The 27,778-nt window shown below is 42.9% G+C and overlaps 1 protein-coding gene across 1 annotated transcript in view; it reads left to right on the top strand.

Annotated features, from left to right (window-relative positions):
- Nucleotides 1-27,778, top strand: part of KIF5C (kinesin family member 5C) — a 152,171-nt gene that overhangs the window by 75,025 nt on the left and 49,368 nt on the right. Inside the window, exons 9-12 of the mRNA XM_017523231.2 lie at nt 2,398-2,502; nt 2,873-3,021; nt 14,518-14,666; nt 24,562-24,737. Of these exons, the coding sequence (XP_017378720.1) occupies nt 2,398-2,502; nt 2,873-3,021; nt 14,518-14,666; nt 24,562-24,737 (579 nt within the window). The remainder of the gene's footprint in view (nt 1-2,397; nt 2,503-2,872; nt 3,022-14,517; nt 14,667-24,561; nt 24,738-27,778) is intronic.

The raw sequence follows: 27,778 nt of genomic DNA, 5'->3' as shown, positions 1-27,778 counted from the left end.
TTCTATTTTCCTGCTTTAAAGAGTATTTAAAGTTTCTGAGGCTCTGCCAAGGTGTTATTACATGTAACCCTTTTCTGTCCTGAGATTTCCTATTGGTGTCAGGGGCAGGTGCTTTGCCTGCCAACTCTGATTTATCCCTGATGGGCCCTGATGATGATGTTAGGCAAGTGTTGATTCGACTTAGCCTGTAGCAGAGTCAGCCGCACACATGTGGGAGGGATATGAACGTCTGAGAAAAGAGAAAATCCCGTGTTGTACCGGACTCTAATAGGCCAGGAACGAGCTTTGCCATGGGAATGTGGCAGTCCTGCCTCTGCAGGTTTGTTTTGCTGATGGAAGATCTGGAACCCGGGGCTCTCCCTGCATTCCTTAGTTGTCCCAACAGCAGGCCAGGGCTGTCCATGTCCCATGTGGGAGGCCTTGGTTCTCTCAGGCAGTGCAGCCTGTTATCAGCCTTAGCCACAAGCAGTTACTGTTCTCTGGTTTTGTCCGGACTCTCTTTTGTTGTCGATACCCTGACTCATGCCCTCCCAGGCCCTGGCCAGGGCTGTACTCCAGAGCAGTAGGCTTCCCAGAATCTCCAATCTCACTCCCATTGCACCAGTGGAGGCTTCTGCTGCCACACCCTGGCTGGAGGCACTGACCTCCCTTGAGCAACATCACAGAGCAAGCCCATGTGCACAATGCCCTCTGGCCTCCATCATCACTGACATCATGCTGATTGTCCCCATCAGGGCCAGGCTTGGAGCTTGGTCAGTCTCCCTAACTGTATGATTGATCCCCTCTTAACTGCACTACACCACTGAGTTCCCGTATGCCGAGTTATGGCCACTAACATTTACGTAAGTAATGGTTTCTTGGATTGTCCTCTAGTATGCATTTGTAAAACTGTGAGTAGAAAGTCATCTGGGTATTCCTAGTTGGGAATCTGAAATTTTACTAGTATGGACTTGTAACTTTAGTTAAACAGACACACAACAGAATGGAAATAATGGAGCATTGTTGTTTATTTAGAGCCCAAATACACCTGAACATTCCTTAATACTCGCAGACCAGAGTGGAGGCCTGCCTCTGCACAGTGTCAGTGGTTATTGCTAATGATATTTATGGGGCGTTTTAAAATCATGCCTTTCACGTAGTTTCTTTTGCTCACATGCACCTGTTTTCCTTTGCCCTAGATGTGTCCCTATGAATGTGTCAGTGTGATCTTGTAGAAGAGAACTCTGGGCTTTAGTTCCCATCTCCCCTGAATGGCGTTCTTCCCTTAGGCTGGCAGTTTGACATTTCTGGGGCTCAGTTTCCTGTCTGTCAAAGGAGGGTGATAGATGGTACCTGCCTTGTCTATTTCGTGGCGTTAACATGCTCCTATGTGAAGACATCTTAAAATAACACTATGTGAATAGACTGCTACTATTTGTGACCCAACAGCTACATGATTCCTCTATGTGTAAGCTGAGGTGCCACACAAACAATTCCAAGGGAGTTGAGAATCTATTCTATTTGGAAAGAAACCTCCCCCTGGACCTGAATTCATCTCTGTCATCAGGAGTTTCTCCTTCATATTCAATTGAAATTTGCATAGTTGAACATTGCTCCCTCACTTCCTTTCTTGACAGAGCAGCTGCTCCCCGTGCATCATTTGTCCAGTCAGCAGAGACATGAATCATGTTGAGTTCCCCTTTTTTCTAGCATCTGCAAACTGCCCTCTTCCTAGAGCAAATGCTGTCAAGATGAAATTACCAGCAATAACACAGCAGAGGAGGAACTGCGTATGGTCCCTTTGGGTGCGGAGGAAAAAAGACAAATTTACAATGCAATATACATTAGACTTTTCATGTCTATCCCAAGTTTTTTGTTTTTTGGATATTTTTCATTTTTTCCTTGCTGTGGGATAAGTAGGGAAGGAACAGAGTCTGGATAACCAACCCTACCACCTCTAGGCGTCTGCCTGGATTTGGAGCTTGTAACTTACATTTTTTGCAGTATGCCCATTCACTGTGGCTCAGGACAACATTTTCTCTTCATGCTTCCCTCCGGGCTCCCTTCGGCATGGGGACTGCGGCTCGGTCTCCCAGGGCCCGAGCTACCCATGGTGACAGCACTTCTGGAGCCTGGCTTCCCTGGATGGATGTCCCCTGGGGAAGCATCTGCAGCTCCACCACTTGAGGTATTTCAGCTATTCCACTAAAACCTAATTGAGAGGAAAATGACGGCAGTAGACACCAAATCCCCAGCCTCATGTGAGAAGGATGGTTTTTTATCACTGTAGGTCTTCTCTGCTCTTATTTTTCCTTGCTTTCCAGGAGGCTGTCCCCCTTTGCCCTTGTGTGAATTGGAAATTTCTACTTTGTGCTTCCGCTGTCCTGTGCTGCTCACTGCTTTTTTTCTCTCTGGTAGGTCAGCAAAACTGGTGCCGAGGGAGCTGTTCTCGACGAAGCTAAAAATATCAATAAGTCTTTGTCTGCTCTTGGAAATGTGATCTCTGCTTTGGCAGAAGGGACAGTAAGTGATCCTGCCCCCATCTATTAAATAATATTATGAGAAACCACCTTTTGGGTCCTCGTAGTCCCTTTGCCACACGCCCCAGAGGGTGGTTTGTTTTACTGTTTGGAAAAGGACAGCAGGAATCCTGGCTGTGGCTGCCTGCTCGCTGGGAGTTCCCGTCCACCAAAAAGTATGAATGGTTATGCTAATTTCCTATGACCTGGATCAAAGAATGGGCATTCTAAACTTTGGCAAGATCCAAAGACCTGGCCACAAATTCTTGTTTTACTTGGTTCCTAAGCTCAGTGTCTTCATCCCTGACTTGCTTGCTTCTGTGTTTTTCTTAGAATGGGCTGCCAAAACCGATATGTTTTCTTTTCCTAAATAGAAAACACACGTGCCATACCGGGACAGCAAGATGACTCGGATTCTCCAGGACTCTTTGGGTGGGAACTGCAGAACCACCATTGTCATTTGCTGTTCTCCTTCTGTTTTCAATGAAGCTGAGACCAAGTCCACGCTGATGTTTGGACAGAGGTACGTGTGGTCTCTTAGGACCCGTCCTCTGTGCTAGGTCTTAGGTCTTAAGAGTGAGTGGCAAGGCGGGGCACAGTGGCTCATGCCCGCAATCCCAGCACTTTAGGAAGCCAAGGTGGGTGGATTGCCTGAGGTCAGGTGTTCAAGACTAGCCTGGCCAACATGGTGAAACCCTGTCTCTACTAAAAATACAAAAATTAGCTGGGCATGTTGGCATGTGCCTGTAGTCCCAGCTACTCAGGAGGCTGAGGCAAGAGAATTGCCTGAAACCGGGAAGCAGAGGTTGCAGTGAGCCAAGATCGTACCACTGCAATCTATCCTGGGCGACAGAGAGAGACTCTGTCTCAAAAAAAAAAAAAAAAGTGAGTGGCAAGGGGCTATTGGCAGAGAATCATAAAGTAAGGGACAAGCAGCCTTTTACTAAATTACATCTAGCAGGTGATTTGTAAACTTGAGGCATCACTTACTGAGGCCAAAGCAATAATTATGTTTTAAAATAATGGACAAGAACATGCCAGCTTTTCAAAGGTATGGTATATAAAACAAAACAAAACAACCAAACTTATTGCAGATGTGACCTGGAAATGCACTGGGTGTTACTTTTGTTCTTCATGGCACCGGAGTCTACCTTTTAGGTTCATTATTATTTCAAGTGTATAAATCTCAAGACTGGTAACTGCCTTTAACTCCGATATTTGGGATCCTTTGCACAGTTGCTGATAAAACACCCAGAGGCTAAGGTGAATACAGAATAGAGGTATAAATAGAAAAGAAGGGGAAGGAATCTTTATCAGCACTGGAGGTAGGAGGGCTGGACTGTATGCTGAGGAGAGACATAGAAGACATCTTCCTACCTTTGAAAATACCCACACGAGACATCCTAGATCCCCAGGAGATGTCCATAGGTGGGCAGCAAGTACAACTCCACAATCACAAAGCAACAGTTACATGTGTGGTTTGGTTCATATCTTCCTTTATTTTCTTGTCACTTTCTTTTTCACCCACCCCTTCCCACTGTCCAAGGCCTGACCTCCTTTAGGCATGTTTCCTCAGTTCCAGTGTTTAGGTTCTATCCTTCAGCCCTTGTGCCTCGGTGTTCATTTCTAGAGTGTTTGAGGTACTGTGGATTGGGCGATCTGAACATCTTCAGTGCTCAGCAAGCTGAGCTTAGGTCTGAGGTTGGAAAATGTGGATTCTGCTGCCATCCGTCCATTCAATTCCGAAGAATCACGTGATCTTTAGACAAGTCACCAGTGCTCTGTGTGCTTTAACTAGTTCATTTGTAAATGGAGGCACAGAGCACTTCCCTGCCTTCTCCCTGGGAGTGTGTGTTGTGTGGTTATGCCTAAGGAATAGTTTAAGATGAGAGAAAGGACAGATGGGGGTGGGCATTCTGTCTGGGAAATTGTTATGGCTTGTTTAAACTGAATTAAGCCCCAGTCATTTCCTGAGCCCTCAACAGAACATAGAATTACATAGTCGTGGCACCTGTGGGATGTCTAAATAAATAATAATTATATTGAAATGTTGTAGAGCTAATATATCTTTTAAACTGGATTTGGGTCCTTTGCTTCCTCCCAAATCACTTCCTTGATTAGTTAAATGCTTAGGCCAAGGGGGTTGCAGTAGGATAACACCTACTTTGCTCAAGGGACTCAGGAACCCACAAACCAGCATCTGCTTATGGAAAACGAGATCACATCCTGTCCAGTGTCTTAAACTTGAGCGTTAACAATTTCCTCTGAAGACATGTTTGAGCAAACCAGCTCTAAGTGCATTCATAAAGGAAACATCTCTTCAGAAAAGATCCTTACCAGCAAAGCAAAAATATTCTGGCCCTTTTCAAGCCAGAGTCACTGGCTGTCTTTGCAAGGCTGAGCACCTTAGGGCGCTACTGTCATCAGGAGGCATTTGCAGCTGTCTACGGGAAGGATTTTGAATATCAGTTAGTGTCTTATATATGTCAGGTGTGCCAAAATTATCATAGCAATTCTGGTAGCAACTATCTCATCCTCATATAGAGTATGAAATCAAGGCTTAGGGGTAAAGCCCTTGGATACCATACCTGAGACCACACAGCCAGTAAGTGACTACACATCTAGGGTGTACTAGGATGCAGCGTCTGAGCACAACCCTCTGGGTCAGTAAACCCAGCATTGAAGCTAATTCTGCAATTGACCCATTCTCTTGTCTACTTCTCCTCTCTGAGCCTCAGTCTTCTCTCCCATAGAGAGAGATATAATAATGCCTACTTTCAAGAATATTGGGAGGATTATATGAGTTGCTTCAGTTTTTACCGAGCTCAAGGGCTGGCATGTAGCAGGCTATCAGTGATTGCAAGTTCCGCTTTTCCTTCATCTTAAATAATCTCACAGTATTCAGGCTTGAAAAGGCCATCGTGGTGGATGGGACTAGACTGAATGTAATGCACTGTAAGGGACAGCACTGTCATATAAGGGGGAGGATTAAATAAAGCAGAATTGGAATTACACTTTGGGAATGAACAAATAAAAAATACTGCAGATAATTTGGGCTTCCAGGAAATAAAAAGTAATGCAAATTATATTTTCAAAGGAAATAAGTTGGCCTACATTCTTTTATGAGAGTCATTTAGATTCTGCTCTCTGTGACAGCAGGGACCGAGTTTGTCACAGGCATTAGTTTCTCATCAACCACTCTGCACACCTAGTTCACAGTAGGTGGTCAATAAATAAATGCTTATCAAATGAATGAACAGATGAATCTAAAGCTTATTGCATAAAATTACTTGGAAAATTAAGGCAGTTGCTGAACTTTGATGCCATCACATCCTGAAGCTGGCTGCGTTTGGATCTGGTTTGCTTTCCAGTCTATTATTGGAAATGTGTGAGGTTTTGTTTCTTTCCTTTTATCCCCGAGTTAGTTAATGGATTATTTAAGGATGCTGAACTATTCTACAGGGCCAATACCTGTTGTATTGTTAAATATACTCATTGAACCCAATTATATAGCAGACACAAGACTGAACATCGGATTAGACATGGTATGTGATAGCTAATGAGATTAAGCACTTTGAACTCAGAAAAGACTGCTGGGCACATCGCAAATTCATTGTAATGAGTGTTCATTATATTCTTATTACAGAGGTGGCAAAACCTTAGGGCAGCATGAGGTTCTTCAGTTATTCCTTTGTGGTTCTTTCAAGGACGTGAAGAGAGTACATGTTTGTTGTTCTGCTTGACTGCACTGAATAATGCAATGTGTAGTATGTTGGGTTTTTTTTGTTGTTGTTGTTGAGACAGAGTCTCCCTCTATCAGCCAGGCTAGAGTGCAATGGCATAATCTTGGCTCACTGCAACCTCCTTTTCCGGGGTTCAAGCAATTCTCCTGCCTCAGCATCCTGAGTAGCTGAGATTACAGGTGTGTGCCACCATGCCTAGCTAATTTTTGTATTTTTAGTAGAGATGGGGTTTCACCATGTTGGCCAGGCTGGTCTGGAACTCCTGACCTTGTGAGCTGCCCGCCTTGGCCTCCCAAAGTGCTGGGATTATAGGCATGAGCCACCACACCCAGCCTGTAGTACGTGTTTTGAAGCAGTTAAATCTGCAGATCCCTGAAGGCATCTACCAACAGTCCTGTTAGCATTCTTCAGGACTCAAGGTTAGATACTGGAATTTAAAGGGAAAAATTTACCATGTTTATTTCTTGGATTGATACATTCTACTCTTCCATTCAGTTGGGCTTGTTTTCTTTAGTCCCCTGAATGCCCAGCATCGTGCCATTAAAGAAGTAAGAGCCATCTCCCATGCTCTCAAAGACCTTTTAATCTAGTTGAGGAGGCAGCACTTGAATTCCCAGGCAATGGAAAGTCAAAAAGCAGAGTCAAATAAGAGCACTTTTATTTTTTTTTCCTCTGGCTTCCAGAGTTCTACTTTGTAGTCTTTAATTACCCTTCCAAACTACTTTTACAGCACTATTTGAAAAAGATATTTATGTTTTAGAAGTGTGAACTCAAATCATCCAATTGTGTTAGAAGCCTATTTAATGTACTGTGATTTAGTGCGGTAATAAAGGGAAAGAGGCCCTCTGAGGGGCAGACCAATGTGGTTAGGAAGGTCTGCATCAGCACATCTTTGGCACCAGGAGTTTGATTGATCCAGCATGAATAATTTGAAGCCTTTATTTGTATGTTGAATATGGAAGGAGAATTGATATCTTAGGGAAAGTAATATTCTTTCTTCTTTTCCTGATGTGCACTTAAAAAAGTCATGTCACCATTTTAATTGTGTCGTCTGCCAGCTCAGTAGCAGCTAGATTAGGCAGACCCTGAATAGTGTGCATATGAAATTTATGTCACCAGAGCATGAGAACACGTTACCTACGAGAGTAGATTGAGCATTTTGGCCAAGGCAGACATTTGGCTACAGTTTGACATAAAACAAAAAGAGGCTTAAATCATTCCTCTTGGGGGGTCTGTTGCTGAAACATCACCAGGGTTAATTTTTGCTCTTGGAGGGGAGAAATACTGTGGGTGACATACATTTATCTAGATGCCAACTCCTCATATTTGTCATTTCTGAATAGTTCTCAGGAGACCAGAACTTAAAATTAAAGACACAAAATTTTAATTTCTCCTTCCTGTCCTCTTTCTTTCCCTCACAAGCAGGGAAATGGCCTCACCAGGAGCTGGGAAGGTGCTTTGGAGCAGTGGTCCTTCCAGAAGAAGGTTTGGGTGTTTTAGATGGGAACTAGGACTCAGAGCAGATCAGAAGATTAGCTTCTGATTAACTTTACGTGTCAACTTGGCTAGGCCATAGCGCCCAGTTACAAATCAAATGGAAATTGAGACATTGCTGTGAAGGTACTTTTTAGATGTACTTAGCACTTATAATAAGTTGACTTTAAGTAAAGCAGATTACCCTCGATAACGAGGGCAAGTATCATCCTCTCAGTTAAAGGCCGTAAGAGCTAAAACAGAGGTTTCTCAGATAAGACAAAATTCTGCTTCAAGATGGTACCATCAACTGCAGCCTCAGTTTCCAGCCTGCCTTATGGCTTTCAAACTTGCCAGCCCCCACAGTCATGTAAACCAATTTCTTAAGTAAATAAAAGAGTAAGATATGTCATATATACATATATATGTATATATAATAGGATCTTATATACAATAGGGTATATAATATGTTATCTGTCTATATTTATCCATCATCTGTCTCTATCTCCTATTGGTTCTGTTTCTCTGGAGAGCTCTCACTGATAGTGAAGAAGGCTGTACTCTCTATCCTCTCCTGCTCCCACAGTGGGGTAATCTCAGTTTCTGTCTCTCACACACCATTCACAGTGCAGAATCACACATTACAGATTTATTCTATGTGCTGAAGGTGTGAGGTTGTGTAGAGCTCCTTACTCAAATGCCAGCATTATCCTGAACACCGGGTGAGAGAAGGAGGATGCTGAAACAAAAGGTATGAAGGTACCAGGAACAAATATCTTTGTGGTTCTTCCAGGGAAGCCAAAGTAATTAGAAGAAACCCCAATGGTAGGCACTCCTCATGTCGTTTAGAACTGACTGTGGCCAGGAAATATGAGTATAGGAAACCATTGGGGAAGCAGGTGGGGATGAGATTCATCAGAATGCAGCGGTTTGAGGTCTTCTCCCCATTCAAGGAGGGCTTTGTTCAAGTGCCAGCTTATGAGGATGCCTTCAGTGTCCTCACTTATGGGTGCTTAACCTCGGTAGTGGAGATGGGTACCATCAGCAGTCTTGGAAGCTGGCCATGTGCTTCTGAACATATAAACTGCAGATTCAGTGACAGAAGGATTAAATGGTGCTGGGAAGGAAATAGTAGAATGCTCAAGAATGGGGAAGAGTGTTTCCTCTTTCCACTCTTTAGTAGAATCTTTTCTAACTTAACTCTCTCTGTAGCAGTACCTAGATGGAAGATGTACCGTGGCCTCTGCTCTTTGTCCCCTGGGCTTGGTCTGCCTTTTCTAAGGGTGGTTAACATTCATTAGCTTTGAGGTCTTTGAAAAACTTGGTCCTAGTTTCCCTCCCTGTGGGGAGAAGGTACCTCGGGCACCTAGATCATATATTATTGAAGTAGTGCTTGACTTGCTGAATCAAGCCAAAACAAGGAAAAGATGCAAAGCAGACACCCTGATAATGGCATCCTCACAATTTGACTCAGTTTTAAAAGCATGTCTTGCTGGTAGGGTATAAATTTAGGACTGAATTGAAGTTCTTTCCTGCAGTAGCCTTTGGTTAGGATTTTCTCAGTGCCTGCTGTGGTAATAACTTGTGGAATAGACATTGATAGCTGTATACACATTGGGGGCTCTGACTGAAAAACATGAGAGTTTTTAGAAATGAACAGCCCACTTTTTTATTTCTCTGTGAATGATCAGGCCACTTTGGATTAATCAAATAGTATCATAGTCAGTTTGACCTTTAAAGAGGATGAGTGAACAGTCAGTAAGTGGCTAGAATAAGGCTTCTGTGGGTCATTGGCTTGTTCCTCTATTTCAAAGAGATAATGTCCCAGAACTATAAGGCTGGTTGGTATCACAATTGCTATATAGCTTCTGCTAGACAAAATTATAAAACCTGCCTTAAGAGAGCCTCTTAATTTCTGCTGTCTTCTTGATTTTGTGTCTCCCTGTAAGCTACCTGAAATTCTTTTGAGAACAAGGCTAAGCAGTAAACGCACACATGTGAGCCTGTGCCCAAGCTCTGGTCATGTCCACTGGCAGCCTCGCACCCCAGATCCAAACCAAAACAAGGCAGCAGACCACTGTGAAACAGGCATTGATGGCAGCTAGCTAAATATTAACAAAGGAGGAAACTGATTTTTTTCTTTTTTTCCTCTGAAATCAGTGAGAGCAAATTAAGGGAAAGTTAACTTTGAATGTCCAAATAGAAAGAAGCTACTGATCATTAGACTCCTTCATTCTCTAAATTTGCTGAAGTTAATGGTAAAACAAAAAAGAAATTGTAGCTATTCTACCTCCTTTTACTCCTAGTCTCTTGGGGAATGAGGGACTGAGACCCTCTTTATTCCACTTTGCAAGATTGTTTTTGACATCCTAGATAGAAGAATATTTGTTCTATTTAAAAAAAGACAATAAACCTCAGAGCACAAAAATTCAATATCTCTCTTGGTAACTCTAGTTTATTCCTCATCTGGAAATTCTTGTGTCTGATTTCTTTCTGCATCAATTTATTTTTCTTAACTCAATTTTTATTGAGTATAATATAGTAAAACACATAAACTTAAGCATCTTATATTTTTTACAAATATATATATACACACATATATTTATACATATATATGTACACACACACACACACACACACACACACACACACACGCACACGTGACCACTACCCAGCCTCTTGGAAGCCTCTCTCTTGGACCTTCTCAGTCAACACCGAACTATCAAGGATAATTGTCACCCTAATTTCCATCAACATAGATTAGTATTGCCTGCCTGTGAACTATATAAAAATGAAATCCCACAGTACTGTATTGTATCTGGCTTCTTTCATGCAGCATTTTATGAGTGAACTTCACCTACATTGTTAGGTATAGTAGTAGTTTATTTTTCACAGTTATATAGTATTCTGTTGTATGAATTTGGCTTATATGTATCCATTCTATTGTTGATGGATATTTAGATTATTTTCATTTGGGAGAGATTATAAATACAATTACTACAACATTGGTTGTCATGCCTTTGGGTGAATATTTGTCCTGGTTTCTGTTAGGTGAGAGCAGGTCATAAGGTGTGAAATATTCTGCTTTAGTAGATACTACTAAAGATTCTTCCAAAATGACAGTAATAATTCACACTCTTTTCAGTAGCAGTTGACTGTTAGAATCATTACTCATTCTCAACAACAGTTGGCATTATCAGTTTAAAATTTTTCAGCCATTCTATTGGCTATGTTAAGGTTTCTCATTGTAGTTTTAATTTGCATTTCCCTGAAGGCTAATGACGTTAAACACCTTTTCAGGAGGTGTTTTATTGGCACGTCTTTTATGAAGTGCCTGTTCCAAGTCTTTGCCCAGTTTTTTCTTACTGATTTAAAGGAATTATTCTGGGTAAATCCTTTGCCAGGTATATTTATTTGATATATCTTCTCCCACTTTGTAACTTGCCTTTTAACTCTTTTAATGGTTACTTTTAATGAAGGGAGGTTTTTAATTTTAATGAAGTCAAATTTATTTTTTCTTTTATGTTCTCTTCACAAAAACCTTTGGCCAGGCACAGTGGCTCATGCCTGTAATCCCAGCACTTTGGAAGGCCAAGGCGGGCGGATAACCTGAGGTCAGGAGTTTGAGACCAGCCTGGCCAACATGGTGAAACCCCATCTCTACTAAAAATACAAAAATTAGCTGGGTGTGGTGGCATGCACCTGTAATCTCAGCTGCTTGGGAGGCTGAGGCAGGAGAATCGCTTGAACCTGAGAGGTGGAGGTTGCAGTGAGCCAAGATCATGCTACTACACACCAGCCTGGGCAAGAGAGTGAGACTCTGTCTCAAAAAAAAAATCTTTGCCTACCCTAAGGTCTTGAAGATACTGTCCTATATTTTCTCTAGAAGCTTTATTGTCTTACTTTTCACATTTATGTCTGGGATCTCTCTGGAATAGAATTGTTTATATGGCATTGAGGCTGGGGGATAACGTTCTCCTTCCTCTTACTACCATATATTAAGACTGCCCTTACCCACTCTTCTTTATGGGTACTTTTGTCATATGGTTGGATGGCTGTCATCTGAGTGCCTGTTTCTGGACAATTTATTCTGTTTTATTTCAAAGTTTGTGACAATTTGATCAGGTATAATTTATAAGTGGCTTTATAAGTAAGTGTTGATACTCAGTCCTCTAACTTTGATCTTCAGAATTGTCCTTGCTCTTCTTTGTCGTTTTCATTTCTATTGTAAATTTCAGAATCAGCTTGCCAATTTCTATACACGTACACAAACCTTTTAGGGTTTTTTTTTTTTTTTTTGTAGGGGGAGGATTACTTTAATTCTCTAGAACAATTTTAGGAGAATTAACATCTTTCTCTACCAGTGCAAGCAGATTTCTTCATGTTAGTGGATGTAAAGGCCCCACTTCTCACATTTGGGCTGAATGAATTTTCGGGGCTCTAGGGTGGGACATGGATTCCCCCTTTATTTGAATTCCAAATGGAAGTTGGGTTGTGCATCTGTAGCTGCTCCTCTGGATCTTTTCTGTACCGTCTCTGCCCTGCTCTGTGCCTTAGGAGGGTGACTGGTTTGGACTCCTGCTATGGCTTCCTTTTCCTCTGGCTTCTAGTTATGTTCAACCAGTGGGGAAGGAACACAGGCAGGCGATCAGGAGGAGAGAAGGTCCTGAGGTCCAGGTATTTATTTCCTGGCTCCCTCCCTGCCAGATCATATTGGGTTGGCTATGCCCCTACCACTGCTGTTATAATTCATACCTCCCAGGCAATCTTTTCCTTCTACCCTTTTCTCTCTGGGTCCCCTTCAGCCTAAGGGTAGTAACGGCTTCCCCATCACTAATGTGGGTACCACATTATCCCTCGTTATCTCCTAGCACCTTTCCATACTTTGTTAAGCACTCTCCAAATCATGCAGCTTGAGCAGGTCATCTGTTTCCTGCCAGGACCATAATTGCTACAGAAGTGGGGATTTTCTAGGCAATTTAAAAAAGTACTTTGAGAATGAGGACCAGTTCAAACAATGGTGATAACCTTGCTGAATCTGCTCACAAAATGTGCCTCTGGCTAAACCTGCCTGAGTATAGCATAAAGGTTGCAGTTTTCTCTTTCTGGTATCATGTGAAATTATCAAGGGACTCTTTATGATTTAAAAAGTAAGATTAGTAGCCTTGAAGTGTGCCCTTAAGTATCCATAAGCATTTTAGCCATGAGTTATTTTTCACTTTTTGTCTTACTAAGTTGATAATAGATGCTTGGGGTATTTGTGCTTGAGTCTGAGAAACATCCACAGCACTGCCTGAGGGTGTTAGGAGGAGAGGTGAGAGTGTCAAACTCGAACAGACTTTAAAGTAGTAATAAAATTGCTGCTATTGGAAAAATTAGACTCAAAGCACTTCTAGGGACAGCAGCCTCAAGCTACAGTGAACAAGAGAGAATTATCCTAATTCTTAAGTGGAGTCTTACATTGAATTTGTTTAACTCTTCTTTTGACAGTTGGGTTATTTAGTTGTCTGTTTTAGGAATGAATTTTTGGAATGACATCTGTAGCGCTGGTGAGGACTGCTAAATTTCTTGCACTGAAATAGAAATCATGTCATTTGCTGACAACGGTAATTAACCTGAATCACAAATCAGATTGTGCTGGCAAATATGATGGTGTAAGAATTGTTTGAAGTTCAAAATGAAAAAGTCAATAGCAAATAAAACAGGATATCACATATTTCTTAATGAAGAACTTTACCTTCTTAAAAAAAGTGAGCCTAAGTGGAGTTTCTTTTTTAATTGGATGAGGCTACTTAGGTGTTTGTTTCCGCACATGCCGAGGAGGGTTGTGCCTTTGGCTTTTGGTATTGCCTGGTGCAGCTGCTGGTTGGCGCCTTTGGGTTACTCTCCAGCTACCATCCCTGTGGCATCACCACCCCCCAGGCCATGTGCCTGAGGAGATCGCATCATCTCCTATACTGGAAGTGGCAAGATGGTGGCCATTAGGCATGTTTGTTTATCCCACGCATTATTTTTATCAATAGTTTAAAACTGAGAGACATAAATAAATAAAAAAAAAAGTTTCTGACTTTCTAGGAAAATCTGAATACTGTGGGACCTCCTCACCACATGGTGATTGATGATGGGCTGTGATGGGGGGGGACGTTTACTCAGCAGGGAGCCATGGTGTCACCTGTCCAGTCTCACTCGGCTGTGGGACCCACCTGACCTATGAGGCATGTGTTGATATGTTAAATACATCAGGGGTGGTTCTGGGTACCAGAGGTGAGGAAGGGAAACAATTGATTCTGTTATTTCTGTCTGTATATCATTGGTATAAGAAACTCCAAGCTCCAAGAGGCCAGAGACCTTGTCCATCTGTCATGGTATACCTGAAATTCATAAATATTAATTGAACTGAAAAAACCATCAACTGAGGAAGGTCAATCTGGTGATGGCATGCAGGGGGCTTAAAGGAGGATACTGAACATTTGGAAAAGGCTATAAACATAAGGAGGGCTGAGAACATAGACTGAGACAGTGGCAGAGGAAAAAGAGACAGAAGAAACCCTGAGACAATTCAAATCAACCTCCATTAGATTTAGAGACGAGTGGGATATGAAGGAGAAAAGAAAAGGCTGAGCTTGGAGCCTCAAGGGGTAGTGGTACTATTAGACCAGTTAGGAGGATGGTTGGTGAAAGTCACAGGATCCCTTCTGCTTCCCTATTTCCAGTCTTTTGATATGAGGAATCTAAGGCTTAGTCATATTGATTTAGCTAATGCTAATAATTAGCTGAATTGTTCCTTATATTTTTAATCCCAGAGCTAAGACCATCAAGAATACAGTCTCTGTGAACCTAGAACTGACAGCAGAAGAATGGAAGAAGAAATATGAAAAAGAGAAAGAGAAAAACAAGACTTTGAAGAATGTTATCCAGCATCTGGAGATGGAGCTAAACAGGTGGAGGAATGGTAAGGAGAAGTGGAGAGGAAGAGTGAGGCATGAGGGTGTGAGTTTTTCCTTTTTTAAAGACAGAGTCTCACTCTGTCACCCAAGCTGGAGTGCAGTGGCATGACCTCAGCTCACCGCAACCTCTGCCTTCCGGGTTCAAGCCATTCTCCTGTCTCAGCCTCAGTGCTTGGGATTACAGGCATGTACCACCATACCCAGCCAATTTTTGTATTTTTTTTCTTTTAAGTAGAGACAGGGTTTTACTATGCTGGGTAGGCTGGTCTTGAACTCCTGACCTCAACTGATCCATCCACCTCAGCCTCCCAAAGTGTTGGGATTACAGGCATGAGCCACTGTGCCTGGCCGAGCATGTGCCTTCTTTTTCTTGTGACTGTTGGCGTCCTGGGAGACACTTGGGAAAGTTGGGACAACGTGCAGCTTGGTTCCTCCTGCCAACAACCTGTGTGAACAGGCAGATGCTCTTAGTCCCTAACACAGGCACCATCCCCATCCCATCATTTGGCTAGCATGCATTGTTAGTGTGGACCAGTGACTATCTGCAAGGTTGCCTTAATCTGCTTCCAATGAGATGCCCTCTATCTATTATTGTAATAACTCTCTGGTACCCCTATTTGTAGGTTAGAGGAAAGTGCCTGAGACTTGGTGGCTCAGATTGCTTTTGACTTAAATGAAAAATGTCATTCTCTCCTATGTGAATTTTATCACTGATTTGTTGTTAAAAGTCTACCTCTGGAAAATACCTGCATTTTTTGACCGAACTCATCTTCATGCTCTGCTTCTTCAGAGCCAGAAATATAGGGCTCTTGGAGGAGCCCTGTGCTAAAATGGAGTCTTAAAGGCTTGGTTCGTGACTCGTTTTCCTTCTTCCCCAAAACATTCTCTTTGGTTTGTTCTACTGGGAGAAAATATCTCAGAGAGCTGACATGCAGTGGGTGGGTGGGTTGTGGGTGAGGTGTTAAGAGGGGTTTCCAGATCTTAGTGCAGACAGATTATTTTAGTGATTTTAGCATTGTGACGTAGGTTAGAAGGTAGAAGGCTCTTTTTTTTCTTTTTAACTAAAATAAGGCAGGTTGGTGTGTGTGTAGGGGAATGACGGATAGTTGGAAGCTGTTCTTCAGGTCCTCTGCTGCTGTGCTCAGTATTTTAGGCTCTGCAGCAGGACCTAAAGGGTAGGGGTAGGAGCTTGGGGGTTGTTGTGCAGGACCGGGAGGTAACGCTGACTGTTTGTAACTGCAGCAGATTGTCTTGTGGTTACATGTTTGCCACTGCTTTTTGCTAGTAAGGGTGGGGTGTCAATGAGCTATTGTTTAATAGAAAAACGATTACGTGGCAAACAAGAATTCAAGACAGGTTCCAAAAATGACCTAGTAGCCTAAATAACATGATTCTTTTCTTTTGAAAGATTTTCTAGCTGCACACGTGTTTGGAAAGCTGCTAGAATAATTGAATAATTCATCACCTGGGGCTGGCGGATGATTCCTTACAATTTGGCAGGAGTGGGAGAGAAGGGAACAGTAGCTGGCAAGGTGGGGAGCGGCTATATGAAGTTTTATTTCTGGAATCCTCTAGGTCAGTTCTCTGTTGGGTGACCAAGACATTCAGTAAAGCCTTTTGGTAAAGGATTGGCAGGGGCCGGCTTTAGAAACATTACAGGGTGGGCAAATAACCTTTTCTTTCTTCCATCCTTTTCCATCTCTTGCCAAACTTTAACCTTGCAGTTCTTCATCCCTCATCGAATGCTGTTCTCTGGGATCTGCCCATTGCCCTGTTTGCCTCACTAACTGGCATGCCTGGCATCTTTTGGGCACTCAGTCCTCTTCTTGACCTCTTTACTTGGGCATCATTTTAACTGTTTGTCCCTCTTTGAACACCTTGGAAGTCTTCTTAGAAATGTACTGTTTTCTGTGCCCTATTGGGTGAGATCCTACATGATCCCTTAAGTTACGTAATTTGGGAAAACTAATGGATGATAATATACTCTAGCACAGAGTAGACCTCCAATAAATGTATGTGGAGCAAACATATGCTTAATGCTGGTGCTGGAGATTAAAGGGTGGGCAGTCAGATGTGGTGTCTGCCCTTCAGGATGGTCTGAGCGGGGAAGGAGGTAAATGTCAGTCCTCACCAATAAGTGTATAATGATAGTCCACACTGCATACCTGAAGGGGAAGCACAAGTGCCAAAAATTGTACAACAGAGGGCCCTGACCTTGACTGAGAAGCCAGTGAGGGTTCCTTGAATATGCAACACAGAGATGAGTATCTGAGAGAAGCAGCAGTTAGCCGGGCAAAATAGGAGGCGTGGTGTCGGGGCTCCGAGAGTGGAGGACACAGGCCAGCTGGGAGCACTGGCCTGAGATGGGCTGGAGGAATGGGCGGGGCTCTCCCATGTAGGTCTACACAGTCCTTGTTCAGGATTTTGGTCAAGGGTGTTAAGCTGGTCATACATTTGCATTTTTGAAGATCCATCGGCTGCATTAGAGTGTGGACTGCAAGTCGGAGAGGAGAACTGGGAGCGGGGGGGTGGGGGTTGAGGATCTTCCAGGGATGAGATTATAGTATTGAAGTAAGAGACAGGGCAGTAGGAAGGGAGAGAAATGGATGAACCTGAGAGGAATTAAGGAGGAGAAATTAGCTGGATGTGGTGAGGAGTTGGCTATGCGAGAGGGAGGTTTCAGTGACAGCTGTGAGTTTTCTGCTTGCCGAGTTGGATGGAGGGTGAGACCATTCCTTAAGAATGGGGATGCTGGAGGAGAACCATACTGGGGGTGAGGGAGGAGGGAGTTTGGGGGTCCCTGTGGAACATCCAGGGAAACATTATTCAGATAAGAAATTAGGACTGAGAGTCTGGAACTCAGAGGATTTGCTTGAGTTGGAGTCATCGATCTTTAGGTAATAATTGAAGGCACAGGTAGGCATGAGGGCCCTTTGGACTACAAAGAAGAGAAGACGGAGTCTGAGAGGCTCCCAGGACCTCAACTGCCACGTCACCACTGGTTGTGATGGGAGAAGGAGTTTGGAGGGATTCTGCACAGCTCTTCTTTCCTCCCCAGCTAACATTTGTCTTTCAAGGTGAGGAGGAGAAATTACCTGGGAGTGGTAAGGAGTTGGCTATGGGAGAGGGAGGTTTCAATGACAGCTGTGTGTTTTTTCGCTTGCTGAGTTGGATGGAAGTTGAGACCATTCCCTGAGACTGGGGATGCTGGAGGAGAATATCCTCCTGCATGGGAGATGGTGAAAATTGGTGAAATACTGCACTATTACCTGCCTAGAGGCTGGTCTCACCTGTACCAATTTTCAACCCTTTGTAGCTTGATGGGTGCTATAGATTGAATGTTTTGTGTCCACCCAAATTCATATGTTGAAATCTTAACCCCTAAGCTGATGGTAATAGGAGGTGGGGCCTTTGGGAGGTGATTGGGGCCTGAGGATGGACCCTCACAATGGGATTAGTGTCCTGTGGGTTCTGAGACAGCTTGCTTCTCTCTGCTCTCCACTATGTAAGACTAGAATGAGATACTATCTGCAAATCCAGAAGAGGGCCCTCCCTAGGAGGGCCCAACCATGCTGGCTCTCTGATCTTGAACTTCCAGCTTCCAGAACTATAAGAAATAAATTCCTGTCATTTATAAACCACCCAGTCTATGGCACTTTCTTACAGCAGCTCCAGCTGACTAAGACGGGGTCCACTTCAGAATGTAGGTCTAGCAGTTTTCTTCTCTGGGCACTGTTGAAACTTGATTCTCAGAATAAGGCCTGTGACTCATAGCACATACACTACACTAAGCTTTAATTCCTTTGTGACATTGCCTTGAGGGCAGGATAACTCTGGGCATGTCCATGTGGCTATGGAGAGCCGTGCACTGGCCTGGTTCCATTCCCCAGGGTGCTAGTTAGGATCCTTGGTTTGCAAGAGACAGGAATGGACACTGCCTGGCTAAAGCAAAAAGAGAATGCATTAGAAGGATATGAATGATTAGCAGACTCCAAAGCATAGCAGAGGCACCAGGATCCGACAGGTGTAGGCTGGGGCTGCTCCAGGGATACAGGCAGCAGAAACAGGCAGGTCTCTTAAGTGGCCACACCTGGAATGAATGCTTTTTCCCTTCTCTGTGTAATTATGTTGGTGAAGCAGAGGCACAGGATAGAAGGGAGAATACTGTACTTACTGGTGTGCCTTGGCTGGGGAGAGGTAGCGCACTTTGATAAATTGTCTGATGAAGACTGAACGTAGTTGAGGGGGCCAATTCCTTAAAAGGAAGTTCAAGTGCTATAAGAATGGGTGTCAAGTGGCTGAAAAGCAACAAATGTTCACCACAATCTACTAGTGACATCTTGTGGGCCGTAATCAATGGCTGGTCTTTCTTCGAATCTGGAGGCTCTGTTGGCTCTTTCGCCTCCCGGAGATTTGTTCAGCCTGCTTGCTTAAGGAACAGATAGATGGAGTGGGGCAGTTGCCAGAAAATGGAATTTTTTTAAAAGCGCTATTGCTTTGTTGCTCATATGTGCGGAAAAGACTTGAACAATCCTATATATGGAGATAGCTTTAGATGGTTGGATTCAGAGTGAATTATGGCTCCAGCTCATGCTAACCTCCTCCCAATCCATCAAGAAAACTCTTGACAGGAGGATGGGGAGGGAGGGGTGAAGGCTGGGTGCACAGTTCCCTGTTGCTACCAGGTCAGTCTTCACACGTTCTCTCTTCTGATACTTAGAATTTTGCACTTAAAAAATAACTTTGTACAGGGATTTAAGTCAGAAAAAGGAGGACCTGAAAATCCAGGTGTCTGGAGAGCAGGGAAATGACCTGACAATCTGGTGTATCTGCAGATTCTTGTCTCTTGAATAATTGCCTATAAGATTGAAAAAGAGTGGATGTAGGTTTACCTTATCTGCTAAAGCCATACAAAGAAATGATTTCATCACAGGCTGAGAAAGTGTGGAACAATCGGCAGTCTTTAAAGCAGATTTGTTCTCCCAGTTCAAAACTTGTGGGGCCAGCAGGCATGGCTCAGTAACTAGCTAAATCTGTAGCCCCCAGTCTGATTTGGGGCTTTGTGGAACTTGGGGACCGCCGCAGTTGGAACACAATTTGCTCTTTTAGCATTAAACCTTCGAAGATGCTGGCTCCCTTCGCTGGCTCCCTTCTCAAATTCATGATTATAATGGACTCTCAGAAATTAGCATTTCATTGGAGATATCTAATTTACCAGGCCCTCTGCTCGCTTTTGAGGGCACAACCAAACTCTGTAATAGAAATACCGTCTGTCCGCCAAGAGAATGCTGTGGCCTGTTCAGGAGGTCATGAATGTAAGGAGGATGCAGAGTCCCAGGTGACCAGTTTATTAGAAAATCGCTCTAGAAGGGATTAGAGGATGTTTTAAGCTGCTTATAGTATTTTTAGGAATGAGGGTGAAAGATGCTATTTGCATGCAAAATAATCTCATAAGGGAATGAATTTTTTTTTTTTACACATCACATTTATATAATGACATCTTGTAGCCAGCTGCTGTCACCCATCTGGCAACTTAAAGATTTCCTTTTAGTTTCTTTGATATAGAAATTACCTACCATTAGGTCTGCCACTGGGCCTATTTAATTGGTATTAAAAGAAAGCACCTCATTTGCCAGATTTGCTGTGGTTTCTGGCGGAAGCTGTGAGTGACCAGCAAATCTCTGCTCCAGAGTTATTGAGAGAATGCAATTACCTTTCTATGTTCTCCTGAGGCGTTAGGAACTCAACTTATGAAAAGGATAACTAGCTTGTTGCTATTTCATGTGTGAAATTTTAATGAATTACTGGCAGTCTAATGGTTTTCTTTCTTTAAAAAAACCCCCAAAAACCTATTTTAGAAATTTTAATAGCCCTAATGAGAATTTTTGATTAGTCTGTCATTCTCATCTATTGCAGTTGATGGATTTCTATTTTTTGTAGAAATGTTATTTATGCCCTCTGGGAGTTTTTATTTTATAATTAGAATGCTCTGTAAGCCTTATAGGTATGCTTCAGTGAATGCTTCTATGTAAACACAAATCTTTTTAGTCCTTAAAGGTAATTACATCTGACAATAGTAAATGCCAGCATGCTTATTTAAACAAGGGGAAGGTTTCCAGTGTGTGTGTATGTGGTGGGGGTGGGGGGGTGGGGAAGCCTTTCAGATGTTTTGCAATATTATGAGTTCTTTTTCTATAGACAGCAGGTATAAGCCTCAGGGGCTAGACTAAGAGAAATATGCTTTTAATGCAAAGAGGGACACTAAAAATAGATGCTAACCTTCCTTTGGGGGTCTTTTTCTCCTTCTCCCACCATCAGCGTTCAGGGTGTTAGTTCTCCAGGTTCTGTCTGCAGCTGTCTTCCTTGTTACAATCAGTTATTCCGTAATCACCTCGTGGGGGCTTCTCCAGAGACTCGGTCCACTGCAGTGCTGGGAATATTCTCGATTAACGCGGTGAGATTGCCATGGAGACAGATAGCCTTGTGTCAGGTCTTGCCTAGTGCTGGGAATTTACAATCCCCAGATGTGTTTGTGAGCTGGACAGTGCAGTTACCAGGGACAGTTCTGGAAGTCATTTTTTCGGTCCTTTGAAGGGCAGTGGTGGTGGAAAACCAGCTCTTGGTTCCTCCACGGGCAGGAGCTGTGCTGCTTTAGTTCCTGTGTGTTGCGGCTTTGTTCTTCTCCGTTGAAATGGCTGCTTTAAAAAATAATCCTGACTGCCTGACCTTTAGAATGTAAACTGGAAAGAGCTGGTTGTTTAGATGTAGCTTTGTAGGAGACATGTTAATGCTTTGAGAGAATTGTTCAAGGGAAACCACAAAATCTGCTATAGGTTTCAAATATTGTTTTAATAATAATAAAAATAAACCTGAAAGGGACTTGCCTGGCTACATACCATGTTTTATTTTTGGAAGTGAGCTCCAACCACAAAGTTATTATAAAGATCCTAGAAACACAAATTACAAAATAAGTAAAAATAATAATTTATCTGCCAAGCCTACAAAGTTGCAAATTTGTCAGGGAGAGAAGGGGATAAGAGATGGACTTTAAACAATATTGCCTTTTGTGCTTTTTACATATACTCTCTTCATCTTTAGAACAACCTTGTGATAAAGGCATTGTTATTTCCCCTCCTTTATAAAAAGCAAACCAAGAGGGTAAGCAAGAGATGAGCTTGTGATTAATAAGACCTGTTAAAAGATACAATGTGACTTTCGCATCCTGCCATAGCACTGGAGACGAGAGAGTCCCTTGAGTACTTTCACAGTGCCTTGTAGCAGCACTGGCTAGCTTGTTAGATCTCCACAATCTGGGACAACCCTTGTACTTGGTGATGCTGTAATTCCTTAATGGGAGAAGAGGGAAGCTTTAGGAAAAGTCAGGCCTGTGACTTTTGATTAGAAGAGGTCACTATCTGCTAAGGTTATAGGAGTCTATTCCTGGCCCCTACCCACCCAGCTGAATCAAAACACACACTGGGCAGCTCCTTAGCCCACCCTAACCCCATGGTACCATTGCCTCTTTGGCCATCTGAAACCAAAGAACACGGAATATGTCTCTTCCAGATGTTTTTGTACCTTGCCTCTACTTGGAGTGAGTTGGCCTGATAATATGACCATCTTCTGGTTGGTGTCTGGTCTAGTACACCTAAGAATTTCATCTTTGTTATGCTTAAGCTGGAAGATTAAATTCATACTGTACTGGATTGCCCTGTTCCCGAACTTCAGAGGCTAGCACATAAATTAGACATACAGTCGCAATCTAAGAAGAGGAAGGACATTTACCAAAGTGTTAGTGGTGAATTTCTCTGGGAAAGGAACAGAATTAGAAGGGAGGGGTAAAGGAGGACTTTCAAGTTACAGTTGCATACCCCACATGTTTGAGTTGTTTATGTTAATAATGTATCCTGAATTATTTCTGTGGTTAGAAAATCTCTCTAATATGTTTAAAAAAAAAAAAGGAACACAGTACTGCTTTTACAGCCCATGGATTTAGCAGACTGCAGAGAAAATAGATCCTTTAATTGGATGAAATCCAGTCTGCACATTAAGGTGGTTGATGGATATTTTAAGCCAGAAATTGGAAGTGAATGAAATATTGATTTGGTTCAGGTTCAGTTCAAAGGCTACTCTGATATTCTGGTTTTGTTTCAGGTCAATAATTTCAGAAAAAAGGCTTAAGGATAGCACAGTCTTATTGGAAAAAGAAGAAAGGTTGGCTCAATTTTGTATTCAGCAAAGTAATAGTTTATTATACATTTTGCTTCAAGTTGCTGCTTCAAACGGAACTGTGATACAAAGTAAAAGCACTGGGTGTTAACTTTACTTGACACGGAGGCCCTGTATACTATTTTGTGATTATTCAGTGAGGTAACGGAGTCATAAGCAGCAGAACTAAACCATCATAGTGTTTTCTTTCTACTGAGATAAATGTATACAGTGTTCAGGTGGGTTCATTGAGGCATGATATATATTATTAATGAAGCCACAGGTTGAGATCACAGTTATTCTATTTATTTTTATTTTTTGAGACAACGTCTCACTCTCATCACCCAGGCTGGAGTGCAGTGGTGCAATCTTGGCTCACTGCAACCTCTGCCTCTCGACTTCAAGTGATTCTTGTTCCTCAGCCTCTCAAATAGCTGGGATTACAGGTGCGCGCCACGACACCTGGCTAATTTTTGTATTTTTGCACAAATACTAAATTTTGTATTTTTAGTAGAGACGGAGTTTCGCCATGTTGGCCAGGCTGATCTTGAATTCCTGGCCTCAAGTGATCTGCTCGTCTTGGCCTAAGCCACTGTGCCTGGCCTTCTATCATTTATTTTTGAAAAATTCTCTCTGACTCAATGCCGTTTTCCTGGGGAATTTTTACAAAATGGATTTTGTGGGGTGAGAACTGCGGTGAGGCTTGGAATACTGCAGACACTCTTACTGCTATCTGTAGCAAGAGGAGTGTGGTGTTGATGGTAAAGACTGCGATGGAAAAGTATGTTGGGTTTGGTTTTGCTTTCCAGGAAGATATTGGGGAGACTCAATGGGGCCAGTAGTTTTCTTAGAATCTTTTTCATGCGCTTTATGTCTTTGATGTTCTTGTTGGAGACAGCCATTGGCCAGCTTACGAGCTGTACCTTTTCCCTTAGTTGTCAAATTTGGCAATTCTTCCTGTGAAGGCCCCAGCAAATGCTACTCTGCAGACTGAGAAGTTGTCGGATGATCGAGATTGGCTGCTTTTCTTCCTTAAGTCTACTTGATATCATAGTAGATTATTCTCTTTGAACTTTCCAGCAGAGCCAATTAATTCTGGCTTCCTGCGGGAGACAGGGGTATTGAAATGTGAGCTTTTACAGCACTGGTCTTGGATTCAGGGCTACCCTCTCTTCTGGCCTCAGATTCAGAGATTCTCGAATTCAGAGGATTTGAGCCTTACAGTATTCTATCAAACAATGCCAGTGTGTTTCTTTATTTGGCTGTTTCTATTAATGAAACAGTGACATAATTAATTCATAATTAGGATGCCTTAGAGGTCTGTTTCCCTCTTAATCAATCACTAGAGAGAAGATGACTCTAGTAAAGCCCCAGGATATTCCTCAACTAAAGCAAAATGACTGTAAAGAATTCAGGCATCTCTGCACGTTGGATTATCTTGGAACCAGTTTACTTCAGGGATGCATCTTGAAAGAGGAGGTTTTACATAGTTCTCTTTTTTCTTAGACTAGTTTCGGTCAGCTAACTAAGACCTTTCTTGTCAAATAGAAAGAATACAAACTAACCACAAAACAGCGCTTTATTGTGTCCTCTGTGTATTTTTCACCAGGGCTGATTATTTTTAGAACACTTCCTGGAAGGTTGCATGCTCAGTTTCTTTAATCCCCAACTCCTCTCGGCTATGTTTTACAGGAGAAGCTGTGCCTGAGGATGAACAGATCAGTGCCAAGGACCAGAAGAACCTGGAGCCTTGTGATAACACCCCCATCATTGACAATATTGCTCCTGTTGTTGCTGGCATCTCTACAGAGGATAAAGAGAAGTACGATGAGGAGATCTCCAGTCTCTACAGACAATTGGATGACAAGGTCCGTGGCCAGAAATTTACAGTTCTCACTCTGCTACACAGATGAAAGATGGCAGGTCCCAGCTCCCTGTGGAGCTGATGTAGGGCTACCGCTCGATCTTTATGTCTGGTTTCCTAATACCTACCCTAGCGCTTTGTTGGTGCAGACTCTGGGAGCTTGATTATTGTGGAATGGACATGTTAAGGGGAACTTGATTGAAAGAGCAGAGTGTTGGCTTAGATAGACAGGCAGGTGCTATTTAGAATCTTATCTTCTAGACATTGGACTGGGCTGATTACTGCATCAAAGACGGGGTGTGTGTGTCCATGATTTTTAAGCTTCCCTTCCTTTCTCCTCTGGACTTGTTCTTCACCTCTTGGAATCTCTAGCAGTAGCCTCAGCTAGGGGCAAGAGGGTGACTCCCAAAATTCAAGCGGGTACTTTAATTATATAGCCGTAAGGCCCTGGGATGAGAAACCGATAGTCGTGTGGTCTGGTGGCTTCACCTAACTGGTGAAGCTCTTTTTACGGGTATATTTCTTGAATGAAGTAGTTTGAACGTGCTAATTGGAGATATCCAATTTTATGACAAGCTTTTGGGACTCAAATAGTCATGTAAATGCACACGTTGGTATAGAGAAAGAGAGGCCTTGGAGAACACTGGGAGAACCAATTAAAGGTTGGATTAGAAATCCCCAGAGGCATGGGAATTCACTTAATGTTTTATATGATGTTGGCATGTTGTCCTTGGAATATTCTAACTCCTTTCAGTTCATTTCATCAAGGTTGCTGATATTTTTCGTCTGATTTAATCTTTTCTGCTGTGGTTCAGCTCAGAGTGCTTAGGGACACCTCTGGCGTGTATGAAACAGGTTCGTTATGTTAACATTGCCATTAATCTTACAGGCCTCTCTCTTTGGGGTGAAGCTCAGAGTCTGGTATAACCTTTGCAAGCTGAATGTGACTGGCTGCCTTAAGGAAGCTAGTTCTGCTTGTTTGTGATCCCAAGAGCTTGCACTATAACCACAGCATTAATCTGGGGTCATCTCACCCTTCTGAAAACACATTTAATAAAATATTCACACCCACAAGATAGGTTACTTGCCCTTTAGCCTCCAAGCATACCATTATCTTCCATTTCTACCTATGTATTTTATGCAAAACCTCAAACAAAGAGAAAGAGGAGATCAATAGTTAACAGTATATGCAATTTCTTGATTTCCCTAAGGAATTGCTATTGCTTAAATGGTAAAGATTAGACCATATGCATTGTTCTTCTTATTTTAGAACTGATGGGCTCATTTTTAGTAATCACAGAGAATCCTGGGTGAGGGGGTGAGAAGCTGATTCTGTGTTCAGTTCTCTATGAATAGACACCTGCATGGTGGAATCAGGCTCATTTATTTACCTTGGCAGCACAAGGAACTTTCATTGATCCAAGAGAGAGACTTTAAAGTCTCGAATATGACTTATGAAATGTAGTGATTAGGACAGAGAGATGAAAATGCGTGTCCAAGGCATTCAGTTGGTAGCTGAAGATCTGGCTTGAGTGGCTGTCTCCTGGTGGCCAGCCTAGGCCATTTTGTTACGTCATTTTCCTACAACATGTGCTTTGAAGACTCTGTAAGGCCCACACTTCAAGGCCAGCATTTGTGGTCCATCACATGATGATGCTGAGAGATGTGGGAGAGGACTGAGCTTAGAAGCCTCAGCCTTAGGGGGGACCAGAGCTAATGGTTTGCCCTCAGTGACCCTATAGACTGCCTGATTATGTCTTGCCAGCTGTCATTCTTAGGGGTCCTTTTCTCAAAGGTTCTAGGAGGCTCTTCCGTGTTTCTGTTGATGTAGGTGGTTTGACACTTGAAGAATACATGAGGTGGGATATGGCACCTTTTTATTTTACTGAATGGTGGAACAGGTGGTATTTAGGTTTGGGTGAGGCACTAGCCCAGGGTGGCTATATGACTTACCCAAGTGTATATCACGTAGAGGCAGCAGAGCTAGGATGAGGTTACCTGTCTTCTGACTTCCACTGCAGTGCTCATCCTATTTTGCCCTCAGCCCTTTAAATGAGGACCTGGTCAACTTCAGTGGATCTGTTTTGGGTGTGGAGGGAGAAAGACCACCTGGTTTCCTGCCAGCTACCCCTTCTGTCTCTTCTGTCCCTCTGTGCTTCCCCGCCAGGGCTCCAAGGACAAGTAGTCTCCCAAGGCCAAGCTGTGTGATGGGCAAGCATGCATTGTGGAGTCAGACCTGTGACAGTGACACTGAGACCTGGGCAGACCTGGGACAATAATGCTGAGTCCTGGGCTGGTGCCTGGCCCTGCTGAAGGCGCTCTTCTCCTCTGTATCGTGAGGGTCCTATCTGTTACTTCAAAAGGTTGCAGTGAGGATTAAAAGTTTCTCGTGCATTGCAGGTGCCTAGTAAATATTAATTCCCTTCTTTCTTCTGGTCTCCCACTGGGCTCTGCTTACTTCTGCATGTAGTGTGGAAGGGGTGTGGTACCAAGGGGGCCACCAGCAGAGACACAAGGTGAACAAGTTGGCACTGGCACTCTCTCTTAGTCCTTGTCCCTCTACAGTACAGCTCTGTTGTTGGAGATCCTGAGATGAACCAAGCTTAAATAGAAATAAAAGTTGATTGTTTTTATGCCAATTACCATTGCAACAAAAACATCTTTATAATTAAAGGTGACCAGTGACCTGTGGACCACCAGGGTTGACTACTAGTTTCACGTTTATAAGGGTGTGCATGTTATTTACATTATTTTTTTGAGACAGAGTCTTGCTCTGTTGCTCAGGCTGGAGTGCAGGGGCACAATCTTGGCTCATTGCAACCTCTGCCTCCTGGGTTCAAGCAATTCTCCTGCCTCAGCCTCCTGAGTAGCTTGGATTACAGACGCATGCCACCATGCTGACTAATTTTTGTATTTTTAGTAGAGACGGAGTTTGACCATGTTAGCCAGGATGGTCTCAATTTCCTGACCTCATGATGTACCTACCTCAGCCTCCCAAAGTGCTGGGATTACAGGCATGATCCACCATGCCTGGCCATGTTTTTT

Source organism: Cebus imitator, unplaced genomic scaffold, assembly GCF_001604975.1.
Source record: "Cebus imitator isolate Cc_AM_T3 unplaced genomic scaffold, Cebus_imitator-1.0 Scaffold27, whole genome shotgun sequence".
NCBI classification, from domain to species: domain Eukaryota; kingdom Metazoa; phylum Chordata; class Mammalia; order Primates; family Cebidae; genus Cebus; species Cebus imitator.
Note: the sequence above shows the minus strand (reverse complement) of the source record. Positions and strands in the feature narration are given on the sequence as shown.